At 38.3% G+C, this 25,355-nt stretch overlaps 1 protein-coding gene and 1 long non-coding RNA gene across 3 annotated transcripts in view; one reads left to right on the top strand and one right to left on the bottom strand.

Moving 5' to 3' along the window:
- Nucleotides 1–14,365, top strand: part of LOC147799757 (uncharacterized) — a 108,079-nt gene extending 93,714 nt beyond the window's left edge. The window contains exons 4-5 of the long non-coding RNA XR_015424686.1: nt 8,087–8,112; nt 11,832–14,365. This is a non-coding gene — a long non-coding RNA (uncharacterized LOC147799757). The remainder of the gene's footprint in view (nt 1–8,086; nt 8,113–11,831) is intronic.
- The window catches only part of LOC110981085 (kalirin-like), a 177,909-nt gene continuing 158,904 nt past the window's right edge, over nt 6,351–25,355 (bottom strand). Inside the window, exons 37-38 of one of the 2 annotated variants that reach the window (XM_087134254.1) lie at nt 8,127–8,208; nt 6,351–6,827 (exon numbers count right to left, since the gene is read on the bottom strand). In XM_087134254.1, coding sequence (XP_086990380.1) covers nt 6,710–6,827; nt 8,127–8,208 — 200 coding nt within the window. In that variant the 3' untranslated portion in view covers nt 6,351–6,709. The remainder of the gene's footprint in view (nt 6,828–8,126; nt 8,209–25,355) is intronic. The other variant, XM_022238308.2, reaches the window with a different exon arrangement.

Raw genomic sequence — 25,355 nt, 5'->3', positions numbered from 1 at the left:
CCCTTGTACATGTACATCCTTTCTACGGTCAATGTATCAGATTCACAACACATCTGAACATACATTGTATGTGAAGTGTGTGGGTGGGTGATTTGTTAGACAAAATGGAGACACTCAAATAGTCTATTTTCTCCAATGTGTTACTTGAATTCAATAAAGTTACAGACTTCGTTTTTAAGCAGTTATTTCCAAGCATGTCTAGATTTTTGAAACAGTGCACGAAATTGGTATTCAAACTTGGTCCACTGCCTTTAAGTATTCAATTTCAGACAAGACATTCTTAACACTTCTTTCCAGACAAAGTTTAAATAGAGAATCCTTTCTTTGACAAACCAAAAAGGGGAAAAGATATGGCATCATTATTTTCCTTAAAGTTAAAACCTACTTAAAATAACCAACAACTTGGTTCCTCAATGAAAAGTATTTTGAATCTGAATCTTACGTAACCCTGAAATCATTTGTATATTTTCTTTAAAACTGAGAAAATAATCTTTTCAATATACCTAACAACAAAAATAAATTCATTAAATGCCAGCTCGAACTGGACTGGATTTTACATGTCCTGCTGCAATTCAAGTGAAGCAAAAACTGATCTGCAACAGGTGATTTTTTCATCAAGCTTTAGGAAAACTTAATCTGGAATGAACAGACAGAGCGAATACGTTTGGGTTGATGGAAATTGGCTTTTATCTGGTACTAGTGATGATGTCAACATACTAGTGAAGTGTGGACTGTGGATTCTAGAAACAAAACATCCAACAAGAGTTAAAAAACACAAACGAAACAAATCAAAGTCATCCCCAACATAAACACCCTGTTATTTTTGGAGAAAGCCATACACAGGAGTAAAAATTTCACTGCTCTTAATTGACTACTTTTGACAGAGTTTGACTCTGATTTTACGTTCTTTTAATTAGTCTTGAGGCATTCAATTGTAAAGAAAACTGGATTAACTAAATGGAAATGCATTCCTTGAATTCTCTTGCTTGTAAATTTCTTCATCAGAAACAGAATTTCATATTGTTGCTCTTCTGCCAGTGGGATATATACAGTTTGTCTTAGCCTGTGTGACAATGGAATGAGTTGGAATAATTTCAAAGTCACTGGAATTCCAAGGCTGTGGGTACTATCTCATCAATAATAATGACGCAGGAAATTGGACACGGTAGATTGATGTGTGACAGATGTAAGAACTATCTCTGACAATATCCTTGTCTTTAGATGGTTCACATATTCTTTTACATTGTAACCATGTTGTTGTCAGAACATGGAACTTGAAAACACCTCCCCCCCAAAAATAAACCCTGGATCATTTCGTAACTGTGAAAATAATCCTTTCCTGCCGTGTGACTATGCAGATGGTGGTTTAAATGCTGTGCTAAATAATGAGTTTAAGCTGAGCTCTAAAAAATCAGGAAAGCGCCCATACAGCGAGACCTTCTCCATATCGAGGGTACTACATGTACATGCATAATTGATGCTCCCCGACAACAGCATTTCTCTTTAAAATTAATCTGGGTATGTTTCCCTTTAGGGATGGGGGCCTGGCAAGTTCATGACCTATCCTATGCATGGAAACAATCAAATCTTGGGTCTGTCATGCATCAAGCCAACAAAGTCAACAAACCTTATCAATCAGCACCTACCGAACATGCCATGGTCAACTTAAACTCGTGAAATTCCTAACCTCTGATAAAAGACATCAGAAATTGAGAGTGAAAACAAAGTTTGAAAGTAACTTTCAACCAAAGAATCTCTTTGTGAGGGTCAGCATAGCTTATCCATTTTCTTGGATAAACATCCAATCAAATCCTATCCCTTAGGCATAGATCCATGAAGACAAAGGCAGTTGTCTTGGTGACACCCCCCTTGAGGTCATGACCCTCTTGATCTTGACAAACAAAGTCCAACTAGGTCTGACCATAGGTCAGACAATGGATCCTGTCTGTGTTTCAGCAGGTGATAATGGCTGTTATGACAGTTAACTGACCCCATTTAATACCCTAATGGGATGTTGACAGCCACACCGGGGTCTCATCAAATAAAGACAGCCAGTAACAATGATCAAGATTTGTGAGTTCAGAATGTACTGTTAAAAAGGTTGCAATGAAAGAATATGGAGCATAGATAAACTATGTGTGCATGCAGATTTCATCGGAGACATTTGATTGGATCTCACTATTATGTCCAGGGTTCTTCACAACAAAACCCATGTATGTTCCAGTTTTGATTTTGAGGGTAGTTAGTAAATTAAAATAGCATTAAGCGGCCACATCAAGCCTGCAAACTTATACACCCATATGAAACTCCCAACTCATTTATGATAACACTAGTAACCTGACATTAAATGTTTGTTGCCTCCCAGAGCTGTCAAAGGCAACAAGAGGCACCCGGGGAGGAGTTCTTTTCTGTCATTATTTTTGACTCAAATACATCAATGACACGAAGTGTGCTCAGGTGTGTTGTGATCGGATCCACTCATGTACATATATGTCTCTTTGATTTGCCAAAAACATGTCAGAAACATTAGAAAGTAATTTGTATTTTCATGAATAAAAAATTAGAATGTAGAATTTCACTACTCCACAAAAAAAGGAACTTTCACGGGAATAAGAGTGAACTAAGAATAAAATACCTTACATTTACTTCCTACAGACTAAACCATGTGAATCATTTTGGTTGTCAAATCTCTGTGACGTGCATCAGCTGCACCGTATTTTGAAGACACTTGGATAGACACACGCACAGGTACATGTACAAAACATTTTGCATATACATGTATGCGCACATGCACCTGATGACGTTTTACCACACAGTTGTCATTTTCCAAGTAGATCCCTCTTGTGTGAGAGGGATCTACATGTACTTGGAAGGGTGTAAGACTGTGAAAGACTTAGGGGTATGGCAAAACAACACTCAGAATATTGCCATTCTCATTACTAAGGACAATGCGATTGACATCACAAACCTAAGAAGGATTATGTAATGAACTTTCTTGGAACTTGTTTGTTAGAGATTAACCCCAGCTACAGTGACCTTGTTGAAATATTTCTAGCACAAACCTTCATTAGTTTCTTGACACATCCCTATAATATGGTAAACTTGTACAAACGAGTGCCTCTTTGTAGGTGTGGTTTGGACCAAATAGTAAATAAAACTCGAATGATAACAGAAAATGGAGGAATTTCAGACACATCCTACCAATGAAAGCAGGCAAGGGTGATTGACAATTTTGAAGCAAATGTTAACAATCCAACAAGAGTTAGAGCATTAGATTTTCAAAGCCATGTTTTGTTTAGTGAAATGATTGAGGAAAAAATAAACCTCCAAAGATCAAACTACAGTGAACAGACCAAATGGATTTCATATTAATCCTACACGGTCATGACAGTTGGCTGTAACGTTTGTAGCAACAGCTGTAAGTACTCATTTATAATGTATCAAAGAAACTGACTGTGAAAGGCCTTAAAATATGAATATCACCAGCGGCGTAGCGAAGGCATTTTCTTTTAGGGGCGTGTGACGGGGTTATTTGCGGACTTGTAATTCGTTGGACGCTTAAGTAGTACCTGTAACGCTTATAATTAGTGAAATACGGAGGTTGTGTTTTGAGTTGTTTTATGTGAGCGTTGATTTTGCCAAGTTGTCACCCACTGCTTGATCCTCTGTTTTTGAATTTGCAAATTTTTAACGAAGATGAATTACATTCATCATTTCACATTTTCGGTGAGTCAGTTAACAGCATGATTGATTTAATACCTGAAAACAGTCGCAAAATGTTATGTGCCGCTTCTGTGTACAATGTAAATTGTTCCACAATCAACAACAGATTGTATATAGCAAGGGGTTGTTACATGCACAGTGCCACAGTCCCATGTAACCGACCCATTGTACAGGAGATTACTGCAAAGCAAGTGGCATATACTACCTTGGTAAGTCGTAACTTTGCGCAACGTCCTTCCTCCACTTTGTGTGTTGAACAAGAATTCGCACTTGGAAAATTGACATTTTTCGAAATTGTGAAACAGAGAAGAAAAATAGAACTTACTCCCAAACTACCGGTTTACAGTTTTAACTCCCCGCTCCTTCAGTAGACTCCATTTTTTGGCAACCTTACAAATATGCAATGCTTTGACTTTGACAAAGCTGCAGTTGGCTGACGGGGTGAGCAAAAAGGTGATATTGTAATAATCATATGACAATGGTACAGCAATATGATGATGAGTGGCCCGGTTTGGAATAATTAGCAAAATTCAACAAAGTTTGCACTACGGTTTGAAAGTGCCACCAAAAGGTAGAGGGAGAACTTAACGTGGCATAAAAGTCTGTAATTATAAAGAAAGATCGAACGGTGGACTCATCCGCTTGTCTAGCTTTGACTGGGCAGTGTATCAGGTGCAAAAACATGAACAATATAATAACAAGCAAAATTTGCAGAATGATCATAATAAAACTCTTAAGGTGACTCAGCGATAACATGGAATTTTGTAAAAAAGCCTTACATCACCCTATAAACTGCGTGAAAGAAGCAATTTTCCACCCATATGCAAATACGGACAGGCCCCATCCAGGCTATCTGCTTGACCTGTGCACGCCCTCAGGCACAGTTCCAACCTCGATTGCCAACTTGTGTAACTGCTACCCATTTCTTCTTTACATTGATCTGCTTCATGGACAGCACAAAGATACATGTACATGTACATACGTAAGCCTTGTATAAGGGAACAGAGGATGCGTGAGGATTGCCGCGACTCAGACTGGCACCTATGCACATCAGGACTCGGTAGGCTGATGAGGACAGGCAGATCTTTCAGGATATCCCTGATAAAACCCGGAGCGCCAGATATTTTGTAAGCATAGAACACCTTCAGGTAGCATGGCTTTAGGGGAAACACTGGTGGCTAATGAACATCAATAATTCAAGATGTTAATTACAGTTTCATTTGCCGACTGACCCTTTATTTGCTACACCGCTGAATATTACTTGGACATGACCCAACCAGTTACACTTCACAAGGACCACCACACCAACCTGACACAGTAGACCACATATTAATATCATTACCATATAACTGTGTACAGCTGGCCCATCCCCTCTGTCCACACACTGCAGCTATACAAAGAGGATATGAACATAACTGTCATGTGAGTCTGACAAGTCTGCATTCCTGACTTCTTATTCATCATTTGCAAATAAGCTAAGGAATCTAGCATGGATTAAGCAGCTCCAGCCAACTCAAACAGGTAACAGACCAATCAAGACTTGACCAAGACTGTGACTTGAGACCTCGTTCACCCAGGGCTCTTGCTGAAGACAAGATATGGATTCGTTTCTCAAAGGGGAGTGAAAATGGCCAAACAGCATTGTTGAAAATAAATGTATGAACCTTAAGTTGGGTGTAAATCAGACAGGATCTGATTCTGATCAATCAGCATGGCTGAAAATCAAAACTATCAATTTCTGACAGAATTGTCGGTTATGCTTACAAGTGTTGATAGGTCAAATACAGCCCATGTGCTAGTCTCAAGAAAACAGCTATACATAACAGACAACATGCCTCAGTGAACACTGAGTATTACAAATGTACCGGCTTTGTAATATGGTAACACAACTGTTATACTGAACTATTGGGTATACCCAACACATTTACTCAACATTGAAAACTTGTTTTAACCAAAAGAAATAAAGTTAGGACTGATTGACATGAAAGTTAAGGAAAATCTTGCTTGCGAAGGAACAACGACCAACATGTGGTACAGTAATACTTCTGGGTACAGCAGAGTGTATACACGTACATAAACATGAACGTGGGTGCCCAGGAGCCATGTAAACTGGCTGCCAAATATGTGCAAGATGGGTGGCTAATGCAGAATATCTCGCTTTGCTTTATTGTCAGAAAGGCAAGGATTTTTACCTCAAAAAAGAAATTCATTAAACAGAAAATACATACAGTGTATGAAGATAGACAGATTAGCTTTCGTAACTTAACTCCAAATAATCTTGATTAGATATTGTGCTAGTCTCGATAACATTTGACAAGGCTTCCCTGAGATGGCATTTCTTGCAATGCCTACTCTAAACATACACCATTGTGGCTCCAGTGCTGAACAATGCATTCTGGCATGTCTATTCTTGTGCCAATGTAGTAGATAGTAGTAGGAACCTGGTATGCAATTTTTAAGCGATAACTTGACTGAAAGAAAAAGATTATTTCACTTCCTGACTGACTTACAGGAAGGAGTACCCAAAAGGTGAAATATGGAAGGAAATGATCATGTAATGACAAATGCTAGGAATTTCAACGCCAGTTATTTTCAACCTTGTTTTGTATGCAAGTTGGAAGTGTTGACCAATAATCTTCAGTATTTGTGAGGCAGGCTGCCACTCTTTTAAACAGGCCTGTGTGAGGAATCATATGGGGCGTATTGACGACTGAAAATTGCAATACTGAGTGACCGTTGTACAGAAGATTTTGTGAGGACAATGTCCTTGATGTTGTACTTTTATTTTATACTGCAAGCACATACTTAACTAGTCACCCTCAGCTTACAACCAAACTAGTTATCTAGTCAATCCTATCTAACTACACCCTATGATACAACCAAACTAGTTATCTAGTCAATCCTATCTAACTACACCCTATGATACAACCAAACTAGTTATCCAGTCAATCCTATCTAACTACACCAAATGATACAACCTAACTATTCATGTATTTGTTCTTACCTTTACTGCCAAGTCTTCGTTGAGTTTCCTTCCTTTGGGGCCGTCTATTCTCTCCAATTGTTTGGTACTTAGTTTTCTGACAGGGCTCGTTAGCCACTTCCTAAACATGACGAGGAGATAAGAAAAACCACACTTCACAGATGGCTTGATGGTAAATGATGATCAAATGATGGCAGCACATCACTCAGATGACAAACAATGGGTAGTTATGCTGAGTTCAAGTCTGGGCAATTCTGTGCCCATATCCGTGACAGAATGTTTTATTCCTTAGCCTTTGTAGGATAAACTACCCAACACACAATGCTGATGGAACATATATACTTCATCCTTTATTATCTGGTCAATGTGTCTGCTGTGAGGACTTCATGTCAAGATCATGAACAATGTCAAATGTTGAATCAACCTATGACACCGAACTCTGCTTTGGTAACCACCAACGGATATCTGGCCTGCACACCTCATGGCAGTAGTATCTTATACCTCATCCTTGTACATGTTACCGTGTATATACTTAGAATCCTATTCATGAGCATGACACCACATCCTATTTGTACCTTTGACAACTTAGGAAGTTGATCTAGCCAATGTCGTGGGATCAAACAGGCCATGGTTCCTGATTTCAGGAAACTGCAGCTTAGGGAATTCTGAACTGAACAATAATCTCTCTAAGGAGGGATATTATAATATATTCTCCCAAAGGAGGGATATTATCATACATCCAACCAGCTTCCTTGAACTGTCACTAACACACCTCATGAATATATCAAAATACAATATGAAAAAAAGGGCTTACTTTGAAATGGCTCAGAGTGACATAGGTTAAAGCTCTAGAGTAAGCCACGAAAATATTGAGAAAATTTGATGGCGTGGGTTCATCCGACCTCTTACGGGAAAGGTGATTTTTCCCCCATTTTCCTTTCCTTTCAAGTTTTACATTAGCTCAATGCTGAGTGTGACGCACTGACAATGGTGAGTGCCAATCACTTTGGGAAATCATGTCCATGCCGTCACTGTATTTTGATCAGCTATATCATCACTGTCACCATGGTTTCCAGAAAAACCAGGCAAATACCTAGGAACTGAGAGACTACTCCAAAAGCACTAGTTTGCAGAATTCTCAGACCGGTTTCAGCCAGTAAACAGGAAAGCAAAAACTACCTGGGTGTCTAATGATTAAATTCAACTGGGAATTAAATTAACCAGTCCTTTTCTTTAATCTTTTGAATATTATGAACTTTTCAAGGGAAGTCCGGGAAGTCTCAGGAAAACTAGACATTGTTGAAAGATGAGGGGTGTTTCTCAGAAAATAATGTCACTCGACAGCTATTCACACTACTTCTTCCTTTCCTGAATTTTCAGAACATTGACACCTGACGTACAGAAAGGTAAGAGCACTTACTTTATACTGCCCTTCCTCTTTGGTATAGGATGATCGTTGTTGTTGATAGGCAAGGCGCTGTTAGTTGATCCTGCCTCTAGATCTGAGTAATAGAAGATACACGTAGAATAAGATTTAGTCAAGAGATAAGACACAGACTGATTTGAGCCAAGTGTTTCATGACTCATTGTTCCAGGATCTCCTTGAACTCTCTCAACTCATTCTTTCTATACATCTTCCGTGACTTGTCGTCCTTCTTTGTCCTTGTTTTTCTCAACTATTTACCTCCTGTTCTCTTCATCTCCCAACTTTCCTCTGATTCTTCCTAGACCTCCTCAGCATCCATATCCCAGTAAATTGTTCCTTCACAATGTCATACTCTCCTAACTTTCTTTAATGTCCAACATTTCCCACCTCTGACTTCAACTTTGTCTCCAGGTTTTCCCCTTCCATCTTAGCCATATCCTCACTACTTTCCTCTCCAGACTCTTTTATCCCTTCTCTATTTCCTTTCCTTTGGTCATTGTGTTTCCTATTTCTTTTTCCATTCAGTCTTCCTACTTCCCTCTCATATGCCATGCATTCTCTTCTTTCATCAATTCTTTTCCTCATTCTTTCTTCCACTTCACTGATCAAATCTCATCTAGTTTCCCTTTCTCAATTTCATACCACTAACTAACACATTTCCCATCCCATCCCATGGTCCAACCCATCATTTTTCCACACATTCTAGCCAGCACACTTTCTCATATTTTATTTATTTCCAATAAACATGTATGATGTAGCATCTTTACAATAGACATTATGTCACAATCACATATATGTCATTTACAACCTGTGTGGTCCAGAATAGCACTTCAATAGAAAGTCTAAAAATAAGGCTTTGAGGTGGTTTATTAGCTTTAAGTTTGTAACATTCATTACCAACATGTATATACATGTATTTAATCAAGTCCAATGAACACATTTGGTAATGTGTACTTAAAACAGGTCATGGGGTCTCTACCCACCTCATTCAGCTTGTCTGTGGTGTCTTATTTGAACTCTTGAAAACCAAGCACAAAAAAGAAAATTCTATTTCACTCCACTCATCAGAATGCATACTGGTAGTTTTTGAAATTTCACATCTTACTTGTATGACATCTCCCTACAAAATCCCGGTGTCAATCTTTGAAGCGCAGTTACTATTAACGTACATGTAGATTTCCTGACCTGTTAACAATCGGAAATGTTGTCCAAAAATATCTACTTTATGGTTGTATGTCCTTGTATCTTTGCACTGCACAGTACAAGAGCCTCATCCTGTGGTCAAAATGACCACACACAAGCATAAATAACCACACCACTAGCACCATCCATGGAGTGCAGTATAAAAGTCACGGTCAACCACTTCACCTTGGAATGGGATATCAAGGATTTTTTTGCACAATGCTTTGCCATCTGGAGTATAATGCCACAAAACTAAACAAAATTCCCACACTCCTCAAAAATCTAAACAAATGAAATGACCACCAAAATAAATACTCTAGATAAATACATAATAAGTAGTAGACGGAAGCTCTTGATCTGAAAGCAATGGCCAATAGGCAGTGATGTTGTCTTACCATTATTACTGTAATGGTATGACTGTTTTAAAAACATCACTGTCATGGTGAATTAGAAGCAAGCTTGGCACCAGGCAAAACTTGAAAAAAGAGATCTCTGAGAGATTTCCAACCTCTCTGTAATTGGTTTAAGTCAAATCCAAAGGAGAAGCAGCATAGGTTCATATCTTTGATACCCAGGGCCATCTTGAAGGAACCAGACAAGGAAGGAGTGCGGAGACCTCTAAAGCCTTGTGGGAAACAAAAATGCACCAAGATTCTTGAGGCTATGGCTGACATATCATGAGGTCCCACAGGTATCATATCTCATATCATGCAAGTTTAAGATGAAAAATAAAGAAATTTCTCATTTTCCTCATGAATCCTCCAGTGAAATTCGGCAGTACAGCCTTGTACAGTTCTTGGTTGACATTCTGTATTATCTTACTGGCTACAAATAGATGATATTAAGGTAAAAAAAAATAAGGAAGCATTCCAAGCTGTATTGTTCAGAAATTTACAAGTTGAGAGCCAAACCATTGTGAAGTGTAGAAATGGGTCAAGTACCAACAGACATGAGACTCAAACGACTCACTAACTGCTCAGGATATACAGGGTAAATACAACCTCGTCCGGAAGAGGAAAAGATTGAGGGGAATCAATAATGGCCATGTCCTTAATAAATCTGGTCTTTAAGGCCAGCTATTCTTCAGCAGTCTGATGGAGTATGGCTGCAGCTAGTAGTCACACTAGTGTCTCCTGCCTCCCTTCGCAGTACCCTTGATTTAACCCACTGTCTGTGGAAAGACGTCACACCGTTCAGCTGATGACGCAGTCCTCCGCAGTCCACGTTGTACGATCCACTTGATCATGACATAATATTCCAACCTTGTGTCCGATTTCCCTACTGCAGCCGGCCTTCTGCATGCCCCTTGGCTCTTGATGCAGGTACATGGATGTATGCAAAGCCTTAGGATATCTCACTTCAGGGAGGTCCAACGTGGTAGTTACCAAGTGCATGAGTTACTATTAATTAATCCTGATGATAGCAATGGGATTGTAAATGCATAACTGAAGAACAAGTACATAGAGAAATCAAACTAAATCAAAGCAAGGCCTTTTGCTTAAAACAATATTCCTTTGCCAAGCAGACCTTTACCATCTTTTTAGCACTGATGTCTCCAGCATGTGGAATGTATGCCCAGCAGATAATCTGCTTGAATTCCAGCTTTCTTCAGAGGAGGGGGAGAGCGAATTCTTGAAGATGAAAGTATAACAACAGAACATTACAGAGGGATCCAATGATTTAATATAATCTTGAAATCTTTTACCAAAGCAAGCAAAACTATGTCAATTCAGGGAAGTGTTCATAAATTGACAAAAAACCATACTGGTTTATCAGGGTGCATACCCCCTTTGATTTGGAGGTGGGGACTAAATGAATAAGGATTTCATGAAATTTGGCAGAGTGAAAAATGAAAACAAATGACAAATAATTACAGTGAGAAGCAAAATACGTGCATGTCCACTAAAATGGCAGACTCAAGAAAACAAATCCAAACACAACTGGCTTCCTCCATGCGTCAAACAACTGAGAAGAATTATAACAGTGATACAATGTATTGTAATTCTAATTATTCCATCAATAAAACAACCTTATAATCATTCAAATGTTCAACTTGTATAACCATGTGCGAATGCTGACCACAACCTACTACACAGTGCTCTTCATGTACATTACATGCACATGTACATGTACATCCATGTACGTGTATTTACAAATACACACAGCACATGTGTACATTTTTGTGTACAATGTGAGCCTACTTGTACATGTGCACTGGGGTAGTAGGGCCCTGAAATGCTTAAAGCTGATCCAAAGGGGGCTGTTCCAACATAAACGCTCCCTCCCTCTCTTTCAAGCTCATGCATCGCTGATTCTCTTTACCAACTCTCAGGCAGTGATAGGACTGTAATGAAGGCAAGCTGACCTTGTATCAGTGACAAGACAAATGTAGGATGGAGATCACCCACTGAGACTGATTGGAAAAGGGTTTTATGTTTAAAAAAAAAGGGGTGAGCTAATAGAAAACCTGACTGATATGCTTCTCCATTCTTTGACTATTTTCCATCCACTGACCAGAATAACCTGCTCTTGCAAGACTGCTGCATGGATTCCTAAGCATGATGAATTTGGCAGGATGGTGCAGGGAATACAACACAAAAAGGATGGGAGTTTGGTAGGGACAGAGTATGGAGCTTTCTCTGAGAGCTGAATTGAGGTGCAGGAGAATGAAAATATCTGAATCTGAACCTGATGTGAAAAACTATAGGACTCGATGGTCAAACATGGACAGCATTGAAGCACCGCTACTTGATGACAACTGATAACCAACTCCCCAACTTGAAAAAAGCTGAGATACTGCTTGCTGACGGGCACTTTATGGACGCTTTATCACAACACTAATCATTGGAACAAGCTTAATATAAGCAAAGGACCATAAAACATTCTGTACAGGTTTATGAAGGGTTCTGACAATCAGCAAAGATATGACAGCTGAATAGACCAAGGTGGATTGGGCTATGAATTTCCTGGAATTTGACAGGGGAGTGTAAGATTCACGAACTAGACAAGCATGAGACTGGGGATTTTTACTTTATTCTCGTTTAGGGACTTTTGATCATTTTGAAAGTTTACAGAACCTAAGCCAGGTTCTGGGGGTGATTGTTAGAAAAAATACTCTTTAAAATAACCTGCATGTTTCCTAAATAATTCTAATGGGTGAGAAGGTACTACTGAGTCCAAAATGACAGATGTATCTCAGTAATATATGACCAAAGAACGAATAGACTAGTTTTTGAGCTGAGAGGGAGTAGCTGTATCAGACACTTATAAAGGAAAGATCTGACACCATTATTGCTAGGTGCTATAAAACAAAGCATAAGATTTTGTGGCTATTTCTTTCATTTGATGAAATACACATTGCAGGGAATCCAAATTCAAAGTGAAAAGGCACATTAAGATTTATGAGGATTCCAAGATTTTTTGGCATTGGTTTACAACTTAAATAACATTCAGTGTGTGGGTATACTGCACTTGTTAATAGAAAGACATTGATCAAATAACATTGCATTATTTAGCATACATGCAGTGCTGACAAGTAAAGTGAGGAGCCATTGGCTCCTAAAAAAAAAGTTAGGTGTCAGGTCGATTTTTGTACATATTGTAACACAAACTACACAAGTTTGCGGTAGCACTATGGATATCTTTTTTTTTTTAGTATGTTGGGTTCTGAAAAGAACCGGTGGTACTCAACGTTTTGGACAGTATGTGCCATCTGTCGTCAAAACAAGTTCTTTTCAGAGCCCTACATACTCAATAAAGAGATACATCCACGGTACTACCGCAATCCTATCTAGTTTATGGGCTACCTCTATCATGAAAAGCTTTAAATCTCACTGTAACACAAATTACATGTACAAAATCTTTCAAAACAGACAGAAACATTATTCCGTCAATTATCCGCAGGACAGACAGGCTTCGGATTTTGTGCTTGTGGAATAAATCAAAAGAGGCACCCATGTTATATGAAAAAAAAAGATGAAAGAAAAGACAAGGCATGTTTGTTCTCTTACGTTTGAGTATTCGGACCTGGGACTGGACTGAACCAAGGGTAGCTTTAGTTTCAAACTTTTAGAACATTTGGGACTGAAGTAAGTTTATTGCACTGGAATTGTGGCGTGCATAGACTACTAGAGCATTATGAATATGCAAAACGCCTCGGCTTCCCATACACACTCTATACAGCATGCGAGCACAAACCAGTCGACTCAGGCACCTAGTACCTGTACGTGCGGTGCACGTGGAAGAAAACTGGGCAGCAACTGTTCGCGAAATATGACTTACAAGGTGGGCTACTAACGGGCACAAATCATGGTCGCCATTGGCGATAAGAATTAAATATTTGGCCACATGTCATCATTTTTTTAGGTGCAAATGCAACTGCATACATGTACCTATGAAAATGGATTCAGCCCACATCCTGAGTGCACATGTGTATGTTATCTTGCATATGCATGAGTTCCAATACTTGCTTCTGTCCTCATGGTTAATTTGCATGGAACATTCTCAATGAAACTGCATGAGTTCTTAGACTAGTTGCAGTCCATGAACTGAATACACACGTAACATTAATGAATATGCATGATTCTAAGACTGCAATTTAGTCGATGCACAGAATTAGCAGAGTGATGTACTACATGAAGTACCTACATCCATACATGTCATTAATGACTACATGAACTATAAGACTAGTTTTAGTCCAAGTCCTGAATTCAAACAAATCTTAGTGGATTATGTGTGAGTTCTGAGATTGGATTTTATCCATGTACCAATTTGCATGACAATGCACATGGGCATGATTAATAGGCAAATGCCATGACACTGAGAAAATGAATGTTGTTTCATCAGAAATGGTCATGCTTACTTTGCTCTATAATTATCTGGGCTCCCATCAGTGGAATAGACACGATTCTCTCCTGATTGCACAAGGTAAGACCAGCATCATCTGGACTGTCATCTTGTGACCAATATGGTACATTTTCTACACCACAGAAATCAATGGTATTCATGTGAACATTGGTGTGCTTTAAATGTTAATATATCTGACATTCTGGTATGACCCCCCCTCCCTTCCCTGTCAAAGAGGCACCCACTGCACAGCTCTCCTGTGAACCCAAAAAAATTGAAGCTGTTGTTGCTAAGCAGTTGTCAGGTTTGTTGGTGATGTGAAGGGCCATTCAGCCAACCAAGATAGTAAACCAAACCTACCACTCATTTATCTAATTACTGATCAGGGTCTCTTATGGAGTGGTTATTATTAGCAGCAGACAGGTATTCCAAATGAGACAGAAGACAAAACAAAACAGGTTTACATGAGCGGTTTGGACACATTGTATTTTCTGGAGAGTCTTGGAACTAATGACATTCATTTCTTAAATAAATTATCTTTTACGTTAACTTGTACTGCGCTGTTAATCATTTTTATGGAAACGGCGCATTATAAATTTTCAATTTCTTTTTTAATTATTATCATGATGCATTGCTTGTTCATGAAAAATAAAGAGCTCCTCAGCTTTCTGATGGTACATTGTCACAATTTGCAAAAAGTTATAAGGGGGCATTTCTATACCTAAGAAAATTCTTTTTGAACATTCTCCAGTTATTTTTATATTCATTTTCAGTGTCATACTTGGCTCTGTACATTTAAGTCTTAGTTCTATTCTATGTCCAGCAGGAGTGTCTTTGGCAGTCTTAACCAAGTCTTGGCGCAGTTGTTTCTTCTTCATGAATACCTTGAGCGATTTGCCACAGACAAGAATTAATGTCCAACTTTTAATGAAGTGTGCATCGAGTTGTTTCGTGTTGTGCATTTTTGTAAATTTTAAAAAGATGACAAGCTCATTGTACATTTAGAAGTTACTTATTGCAAGTCATTTGAACCAGGATGTAACAAACTTGGTTGAAAATTTAATCCTGTGTACAAACAGATGCTTGTTCACAGAACACACCTTCCCTCCATGACTTAGCTCAAACTCTACTCGTACACTGAGACCAGGGTTTTTGTTTTCCTTATTTGGTTTAAACATGCAAACTCTTCATGCATTAATAAGCCATATCTGGAACCCAGGAATGTCCGAAAACCATAAGAAATTTACATATCAACAGGTTTGTTGGGACTTGGGCAAGGAGAATCCAGTAAAAGATTTTTTTGGGGGGAGGGGTGTAAAATAGACTGGGGATGATGATTAATAGTTTGTTCATGATTTCAAGGTACTGATGTCCCCCCCCCACCCATCACAAGTTCAGGCCAACATCTACAATGCTACTTTCACACAGATTTGACCCATTGTTAATATCAATGGTAAATTCACCACGAGTACAAATTGGAAAACAGAAGCCGGGGAAATGACATACAGTCTTCACAACGCTGGTTACACTAGAGTGCTTTCAATGTAGAAATACCTGCAATTCAATGGGTCTCTTGAAAGCAAAACCCTGTTCTTTGACAACAGTAAAACGAACAAGCATTCTGTCCGAGAGAATAAGTCATTCCATCAACTGAGGCAAGTCGAGGGACAGCAACAACTTGCTACAAAGAATACACTTTTTTAGTCAACCAATCAGTCAGTCAGCCATTCATTACAAACCCTCTGAGTGCGTGCGCACCTCACTACCTTCAGAATTCTCCTACATGTAGTCAAACAGTCTACTCCACTCTTTTTCTCACCTTAATTGGAGTTTAAAGCCAAACCTGTTCAATCATTGCAGAGTACCATGGGACTTCAATCCAGCAAGAGGAATTACATTGCTCATTCATATGAGTACTTTTTATAGAAAAAAAAACACAAAGGTTTTCAGTCCTTAATTAACATTCACAAAGACCTCTCCAGTGGATTATACAAATGAAATGAAAAGAAATGAGCCAATTTAAGTACATGTACTACTATACATCTTCCATTTGGAAAAAGTCAATATACATTAATTCTCATTTTGAGCACGCCTATTGCAAAATTGCATATGACTAATCCACAGAGTTTGCTATACAGTGCTCAAAATTCATGCTTGATTATTCTGCATATTAGCAAACGTGACACAAATTCATCCAACCATGAACCTTCGGTAACACTGCACAAAGCATATCATCCACATGCAATTGTGCGTGAACTGAAGGTCACTATTAAGTACATACATACTGCTTGAATCTTGATATTACCTGACCCATAATTTGTTACATTTAACATGCATTTCTATTTTTTTAGCATATCAACTGAAGAATTGACACCAGTGACAAGAATTATAAAGGATAATTTACAAAAAATGTAAAGATGTGAAAAAATGTATCCAACAGCAAGCAACATTATCATTTCATTTTCAAATCTTGCTGTAAGGAAATCTGGGAATTCAAACAAAATGACTTTATTTAGAAACATGACTGCTAAAGAACTTATCTAATAGGTTATATAGGAATGAAATCATTACCAAATATGTAAATAAGGTCCAAACAGAGTGCCAGGTTAGGAAGAATACAAATCTTGTAAATTTGGAGTTTTTTGCTTTCAAATGGTCATATTTTCAAAACCTGTGAGATATCAACTTTGTTAACTACGTGTATTATAAGAACCTGGCCTAAAATCTCCTTGCATCCCCATGGGGTCTGTCACAGTTGCATCTGCACAGACAAAAGGAAGGGAAAATCCATTCACCTCTGGATTCACCAAGGTCCAAACTTTATGGCTTCTCTTCTTCAAGATGTTGTTTATTTTTAAGTACAACAACCGCTGTGCCCTTTATTCTCTATTGATGATAACAGACATGGATGAAAAGTGGGAGGAAGCTTTGGGCAAATTCCTGACTACTGGAGAGGAATACTTGATGGGACATTTGCATGAGAGTTTGTTTGCATCCTCTGAATCAAGAGTTTCAGTGTGTGGTAAATAGGGCAGTAAATCCTGTCAAAGGAAAGAAAATACTTTTGGTGTAGAAGGAACTGGTTGGGAGGAGAATGGAGAAGGAATGGGACTTGTATGCACAGGAACCACCACGTCACCACCTGCAGAGATTAGCCTCTAATTTAAACCTGCACAGAGTTCTAATCCGATCCATTTTTGACTCCACTTTGCTCAATGAAGCGGTAAGACCAAGCTTTAAAGATTCAATCATGGGTGAAATGTTTGGAGAAGGTATGGAGACTGCAGGTTAATGATAAAAATATAAGGGTCACAGGTCTTCAGTCCTCAATCCTCCGATTTCAATATGATTTTTATGTACACCTTAGGGAGTTAGGGTTAAACCAGCATATACCAGATGCAAACCTACCAGATGCAAACCATGACAAAGAGGAGGTGAAATTTTCAGACTCAGTGTAGAGTAATAATTCAACACTGGATTCTTCTTTACAGTCAAATATACCTACAGGTCAGCAGAAATTTATAATGTTAAGCTAATAACGTTCATGATGCCAGGGCCATGTTTTGGCGACCCCTAACGAGAAACGTGTGTGATGTCAAAGTCATAACCAGGAACATATTAAGGGTGGCCCATAAAAACAAACACTCAAAAATGTATACGCCATTTGACAAAGGCAAGCAAGAGGAAGCAGATGACAGTCGATGAATATCGTTTAAACTCAACATTGGGCATGTTTCTCACCAGTGCTGCTTTCTCTTTTCACGTACATTCTAGAAGAAAGTACTGTATCTCTTTGCTTTGCTGCATATAACAACAAATTTGGAAATGTATAATCCACTCATTTCAGGGCTGACAAAAACTGTTTGTTAATTTTCTGCCATTTTGAAACAGCGCTGAACCAACTCCAACTTTCGGTTTGAGTTCGATCAGAACAATGACATCACAGAGGCATAACTGAAGTCGTGAAAACACTTAACCAATGACCAAAGCTGAAACAAGTTCATGCTTCGGGTTGGCAAAACACGCCCCTGGAGAGGTTTGTCAACAGCTACCAACCCAACAGTCTGTACACTCAACAGTGTGTTGCATTCGGTTTAAACTGAGTTAGTTGAAATCAAAATGCGAAAGTGGCAATTTCTGACGTATGCAGTTCATCCAAACTATTCAAGCACATACCTAATTTGGAGGATCTGTTAGGCTGAGTAAATATTTGTTTTAATAGTCCTCACTCTTTCTAAACAAACATTATTTTGGGCAGATTGTGCTAACGTAAATAGCAGTGAGGTTCAGACAGCTGGTTCTTCCATTTGACACCTATTCCAGGAATACATGATTCCAATAACTAGTCCTGGCAGTACTAAATACCACATGCCCTGCCAGCTCAGTACATGTGACCACACTCACTTGGAAAGAATGCAAGTTTGATATCATCAACACGACACTCGTTAATCTTTGGCACCTAGCTATGACAATTCCAGCAACTTAAACATTATTTCATTTCATAAGTTAATCATGTAACCCATTAAAACCACAGATCCAATGTGAACATAACAGTGCACTGACACAGCAATGTGGAATATTCTCAGTACTGGGCTCAAGTCTAAATTCACTTTTTTTCCCTTTGGAACCTGTTCAGAAATTTGACCTAGATGTAAGGTATAGTGCCTGTGCCATGTGGTGAATGAGACACTGGTGGTAACTATACTCAAGTTGCATGGTCAACAGGAAGTGATCAGATAGATAGCAGTGGGAAGCCACTGACTTCAAATCTCAGTTCTTGCTCTGGTTGGAGTCTGTCATCAAGGATTTCAGCTTTGACACCAACTACTGCAAAGTTAATTTCCCGCTTCATTCACTCATTTATTTTACGTATACAAAAGAAAACCACCAGAAAATTCCACTCATGGGGTAGCAATATGGATTCAACATACTTTATCATAATCTACAAGAATTTCAGCATGCAGCCCTAGACAGTAAACCTCTAAGGCTCTATGGTGTAAATGGGTGACCAGATAAGAAATCATTACTGCATTGGCACAGTGCTTTAGAGCAGATGGTGTGTATGCTTTCAAAGTATGAGTGCAGTGGTACCACATTCATGGTGTCTCCTTGGACAAGTCTATTTGGCAAAGTGGCAAAGTTTGAACCATCTCTGACCTATTTTGGGTTCTACTCCCCTTATTCTACACCTCTCCCACCCCCAACTTGCCAACACGCCTAGCTTCCAATGTCATCTGGGCAAAGCTCAATTCAACTCCAAAGGCAAACCCATAGTCAGAGCACATAGTGAGTGATTATTAAAATCCACTGTGATTGTGAATGAAAAGAATGGTACATGTACATGCTAGGCATTTCAAAGGTTGGTACGGAAGCCAGTATCTCTGAATGAAATTCATATCATGCCCTGTACACACACATTTCATTAATAGAACAGTTAACACTGAAAAGTAATATGATTTATTTGTTGCCGCCCTGCTTACTATTATTACTAGTGTTAAATGTCACCCATGACAATTTCATTGAATTGCCCGCACAAATTATGCCACGTATTTGGACCTGTACGCCAAACTGCTTATTATGCAAACTGTTAGTAAATTCAAACTAAGGCTGTAGCACAGCCCATATGTTTGTCAGTAAGGCTCCCTGGTTATTTGTCCTGAAATGAAAACCAGATGCCCAACCTTATGGCTGACACTTCATTCAGCACAGACAGTGTGCTAACCTAACGTTTATTTCACAGCAAAGAAATCAATGCCTACAGCTGCCAGGACTTTTTAGAAAGCGCAGTAATAATTCTTATGAGCTACAATTCTGTCTCTGAAATTGGTGCAGCCTGCAGGAGAGATAGTTGTGTCAGTATGACAATACCAGAAAACATGGACCAACATCTTGAATGTAATTCACAAAATGTGTACCAATCAATTTCAACAAGTAGCTGAATATGGTGTAGAAAAGTTACATGCACTTTGATATTTTGCTGAGAAATATTAACACTTAAAATTGCACAAAACTTTAGCTTAGTCAACCCAATTTAAAAGAGAATTTATTTTGTGAGCTTCGCAACTTTTTGTAGTAAACTTCATGAAATTGAAGTGGCTTTTGTTATTACAATAAAACACTCATATTTTATCTTCATTTAATAAAATACGACTGGAACCAAGTTGACAGTACATTTTGCACAACATGTATATTTTGAGAAATTATTCTGATTTCAGAGAGAAAGTCCGATTCCTGACAGAAAGTCTGTTTACTGACGTATAAAAAACTTTCCTGTTAAAATCACTCTTAGCAAAAAACATCGATATCAAATATAAAAAAAGGTTTTAGGACACATTTTACCAAATATGCATATATTTAAAACCTTAAAAACTGTTTACAGAGTACAACCAGGGCGGAAACATAATAAGATACCAAGAAAAAACTTCTGGTATTAGTTGATTAAGACATTTGAAGAGTTACCACAGTTAATAATTATGCACACAAAATTCAAGTAAAAATTTTAGATTTTAGAGCCAAAGACCAAGACAAATAATTGGACCATCCCTATTTCACTGTCATCTGGCATGGAAACAGCAAGGAAAGGAAGACATTAATACATCATGCTGATCAGATATACCGATTAAGTATCGCTACATGATTTCAACTGTCACTCATAACTGTCACACAAAAATGGTTAAACTCAATTCACCCTCGGCGGAGAGAAAAAAAAAATTGTTGGAAGTAATTCCTACATGTGCTTTAGTTCATACTGAGTAAGCAACATGTCCGACATCAACAGCTTGCCACAAAGCAGTGATTCAGACCCCCCCCCATTTCTCCTTACTGTACAATCAAAGGAGAGATGCTAGTCTAGCATATGACGTGGGTCATACGTAAAATGGACGTGCCTTGTATACTAAAAATAACCATCCACAGCCTGTGCATCTCTGCTTGTGTTTGTTCATATGCTCGATCTTTGGACAGAGTCTTCATCACCTAGACACCACACGATGATGATCTAATTTTGGTTAACAATTCCAATGGATTTTTTTTTCAACAATTCAGAGAAAGAAGAGTAATTTTTGGAGTCTGAACACATGTTGATAGTCATGCTTTTGAGAACTTCTAGAAAATACGGAGTGAGGTTTTTCTCACTAAAGATTGTTCAGTTAAATTGAAGTGCCAATCCCATATTCCCATTTCATTACAAGCAATACCCAATTTTCCACACAAACATAACACCATGCACAAGTCTTTGTCTCCACTTTGCAAAATAATTTCATAAATTAATTCAGTTAAATTGCATTTGAAATTTCAGGGTCATGCTACCAAAGATAAAAGTCAACATACGAATTCATCTTTCGAATGAATCCGGTCACTTTGGTTTAGGAGCCTCGGACATCAAAGGTCAAACAGAATCGTGTAAGTGTCCTATCATACATCCTAAAAATAATATTGAAGGTAGATAGGTACACCTTTTGTTTGGCCAGTAATATGAGGGTAGATGGTGGTGAGTTATTCTCATTTTGGAACAGTTAGCAACCGATATTAACAGATTTTAATGAGTCACATGTTGATACTCATATCAACATAGTTAAATCACTGGTTGAGTGGTTGAAGAACTTCAGAATTCTGAAAGCAGATTGTTGTGGGTCCAACTACACAAAAACAGGCTCCTTTTTAAGACCAACCAGCTTTAAAAAATGAAATAATAATGATAACAATAATACAACTATACAGGATAATGCATGCAACAATTAGGTTCTGTTGCTGGTACAGCTGTATATGCAGTTTTTAATTAATGTCCTCAAATAAAAGATGCAGGTTCTGCATGATGTGCTTGGTAGGGCCGGGTGATCACACATGGTTTTTTTTTTGCTTGACCCTGTGAAAGAGCTGACACTGCTTCAAAATGCTTCATTTTTTTTTCAAAAGTCTCACACGTGTTCCACTGACCATACCAAAATGCCTTAGGCCTACCAACCTGAATTCATTAAGTATATCCTCAAAGCATTTGTTAGGCCTAGGCATAATGTAAATAAAAATTTGCTGTCATGTTTTTGCAATCTATCAAGCAGAAGGTATTCTTGTCCTCTATCCAATCTTCCTCAGCAACACCACATTGACATATTCTAAGAAACCTATCATGAACCAAAAAGAAAACAAATGTAAAATCTTCCAACGCATAAACAGTCTGAAGCATTCCATTCCTAATTGTTTTTAAAAAAAACTTTCCGCACTTCTGATCTTAAACCAATACTGATGTTAAACCAATAAGCCATAGTCAGAATTGTTATGAACTAGATACTTACGCCTAGCCAAGTCATGGTACTTCAGCCCTGAAAACTGAACGAATCTGATTTTTTTTCACATGGCTCACAGCAATAAATATCATGATTAACATTCCAACATAGGAAGAACAAGACAGAAAGTATGACCAAAAAAAGTCAAAGCATGATTTAGATGTTATCCATGGTGTTTGAACAGGGCCCTCTCAAATGGAGACTTGTGTGAATGGTAAAGAAATCCAGCACCATAAAAGTGTATATTTACACAAACTCTGGAATTCAAAATAAACAAACAAGGAACCTCTGCACTAGAGCCCCTAAATCTCTCCACTGACATGAAAAGCTAGGCTGTGATTGTAATCAAAGTATTTTACACAGAAGGGTGGAATTCAAGAATACACCGAAGTCGGAATTTCATCATTTAGGTATCAGTAGGTTTGTAATGGAGGCCTAAATACATTTAATAAGACACAGGGTGAAAAATCAGGCCAAGTTGAAAAATGTGTCTTGTCCATTTTTTGTTCTTTAGCAGGAGGTTGTGGGTTCGAGTCCCACCCAAGTACATTTGTGTTTTTTTCACAAGCCTTCGGGGGCATACACTGAGTATACAGTGTTAAAATACATGTCGGGCAGGGCAAAAATCCAAAATTAATTTCCATTTTTTGATGTTGAGAAAACAGAGGAGGTAGCCATGCTTTTTACCCTCGCTAACTTTTCCAAGATTGTGAATAGGTATTTTGCTGGCCACTTCTGCTAATACTTTTGTGTCTGCAAAAAAGGGAGCAGCTGCTTAAATTGCATTGTTAGAAACAATTCAAGTCAAAATACGTTGAAAATTTCACAAAATACAAAAACAATAAAGGGGGGATTAGTCAGCCTTGTGGAGTCAATTACACTGTCAATAAATGCCAAGCACCTGTAACTTAAGCAATTATCCCTTTGGAATAGTTAAATAATTCAAGGTCATTCTGATTGGTGAGTTTACAGCAGTCTATGCAAGCATTTATTTCAAATGTGTCATAAGGAGGCTGCAAAAACTTCTTTGACCTCATATCAGAGGGAACACCAAGGATGAACTTATATCTCTAATCAAGTAGTTAGCCTTTTGACTTGTTTTCAACAGAGTGGCATTAAGTGTTCACTATCCCAGCATATTTGTTGATAGATTATGACACTCTCAAGAAAGTGCAATCCTGGAGCATGTACTTTATGGATTAAATGTTTGTAAAAATTTCTCTTTACTACAGACTCTTGTTTGGCTACATCACAAGCACCATTTTTGCCAACCATAGTTGGCAAATCTACTGGTTGGCCCCAAGTACAAAAAAACCATAAGAATAATCTATAAAGTGTTACAAAAATTATGAAACTACTAAAACACTACAAAGTAAATATTTGTATTAACTTCTAAAACAGAAATTCCTTGCAATTATAACCACAATGGAAAATGTGCATTTGAGGCAGAAATCATTGCCAACAAGACTGAATTTTCTGAAAGGTGGTGTAAGTTTGTAAATAATTTTTTCCCAACTCCATGTTTCACACATATGATAAGCATATCATGCAGTTAATCCCACACAAGATACTCAACTTGCTTGACTTTCACATTACCCCCAAATAAGAAAATATTCCTTTAGTTTCAACGAGACATCTACCGCAATTTTTGCTTTCTATGGATGATTACATTGGGCAAAGACCAACACCCCAAAGAAAAATATACCATGAGGATGTGGGCATAAATTGAACAGTGAAACAACAAAATTTAACTCAGACAGGATACATAATTTTCCACGCTAAGTGCAAGAATATTTCCAGATCAGACAGCATGAACTCACCCTTTGATGCAACAATTTTTAGTATTGAGTTACAGGTTGTTGACTGCATTAATTTCAGGATGCACAGAATGCAGCCCACACATCTGCAGCAGACAATGTAATGTCATGACTGTGCATTACTGCACACAATCATTAGGTACAATAGGTAAATATTCACACCTGTAAGTGGCCATTTGCTAATCACGTGAAACCAGACACAGGCTACATGTATGTCTGCTATACAGAGAGCCTCTCTCTCTCGCCAAAAAAAAAAAAAAAAAGAAGACGGATGACAGCATCATCAAGAAGGACCTCAAAGAAGAAAAGATGAAGATGACATACCTTTCTTCCCAAGCATCCTTCGGAAGGAACGTCTGAGCCTAGTGCCACGATTACCATGATTATTTCCCTCCATTTTGGATTATTGAGTGTAGGGAAAAAAGCTGAAGATCATCTACTTGTCTACATCCATGCATGTGAGGCTGCAGGTGAAATGCTTCTTCTTTTAATTGTTATTGCTGAAAATGTGCTACCCGTGCCTGTGTGTATAGTGATGAGATGTATATTTTTTAAGTTGCTATACCCGCCTTGCATTGTACATGTACATGTAGAGAACTGAGTGTGCATAGTACTACCGTGCGATAGTGGCTGACTATCTCTCTGCCAATGTATATGCAAGCATTATAATTCTACCATCTGTCCTCAGTTGTTCCCCTTGACTATGTGGCCGATCCAGTCTGTAGCCTTACTCCCTCTGTAGTGAGGGTGCTGCAGCCTTTGCCTATGTTAATCAGGTTAGATGATGCTATATGATGAGCAATTGATGGTCTGGAGCTTCAACTTGCGGTTTGTGACCATACCACAGTGCTAAGGGAGGTACCCAACCAGCAAAGGTCTTCTTGCTCTGGCTTTTTTCTGCAATGCCCCCACAGGAATCCACATCAGCTTTCAAAGGTTTAATTCACAAACGAAATCTGAGCACTTTTTAGTGATAATTGACTAAACTAATTAGAAGTTGAAACAACTACTTGAACTCATTCTCAAGATTTAGGAATGTGGTCTTGTCGTGGATTACGAGTGGAGTCAATTTTATCAACAGCACCCTTAGATTGGAA

Source organism: Acanthaster planci, linkage group LG03 (assembly GCF_054643075.1).
Source record: "Acanthaster planci isolate LZ-2023a linkage group LG03, COTS_SCS, whole genome shotgun sequence".
NCBI classification, from domain to species: domain Eukaryota; kingdom Metazoa; phylum Echinodermata; class Asteroidea; order Valvatida; family Acanthasteridae; genus Acanthaster; species Acanthaster planci.
Note: the sequence above shows the minus strand (reverse complement) of the source record. Positions and strands in the feature narration are given on the sequence as shown.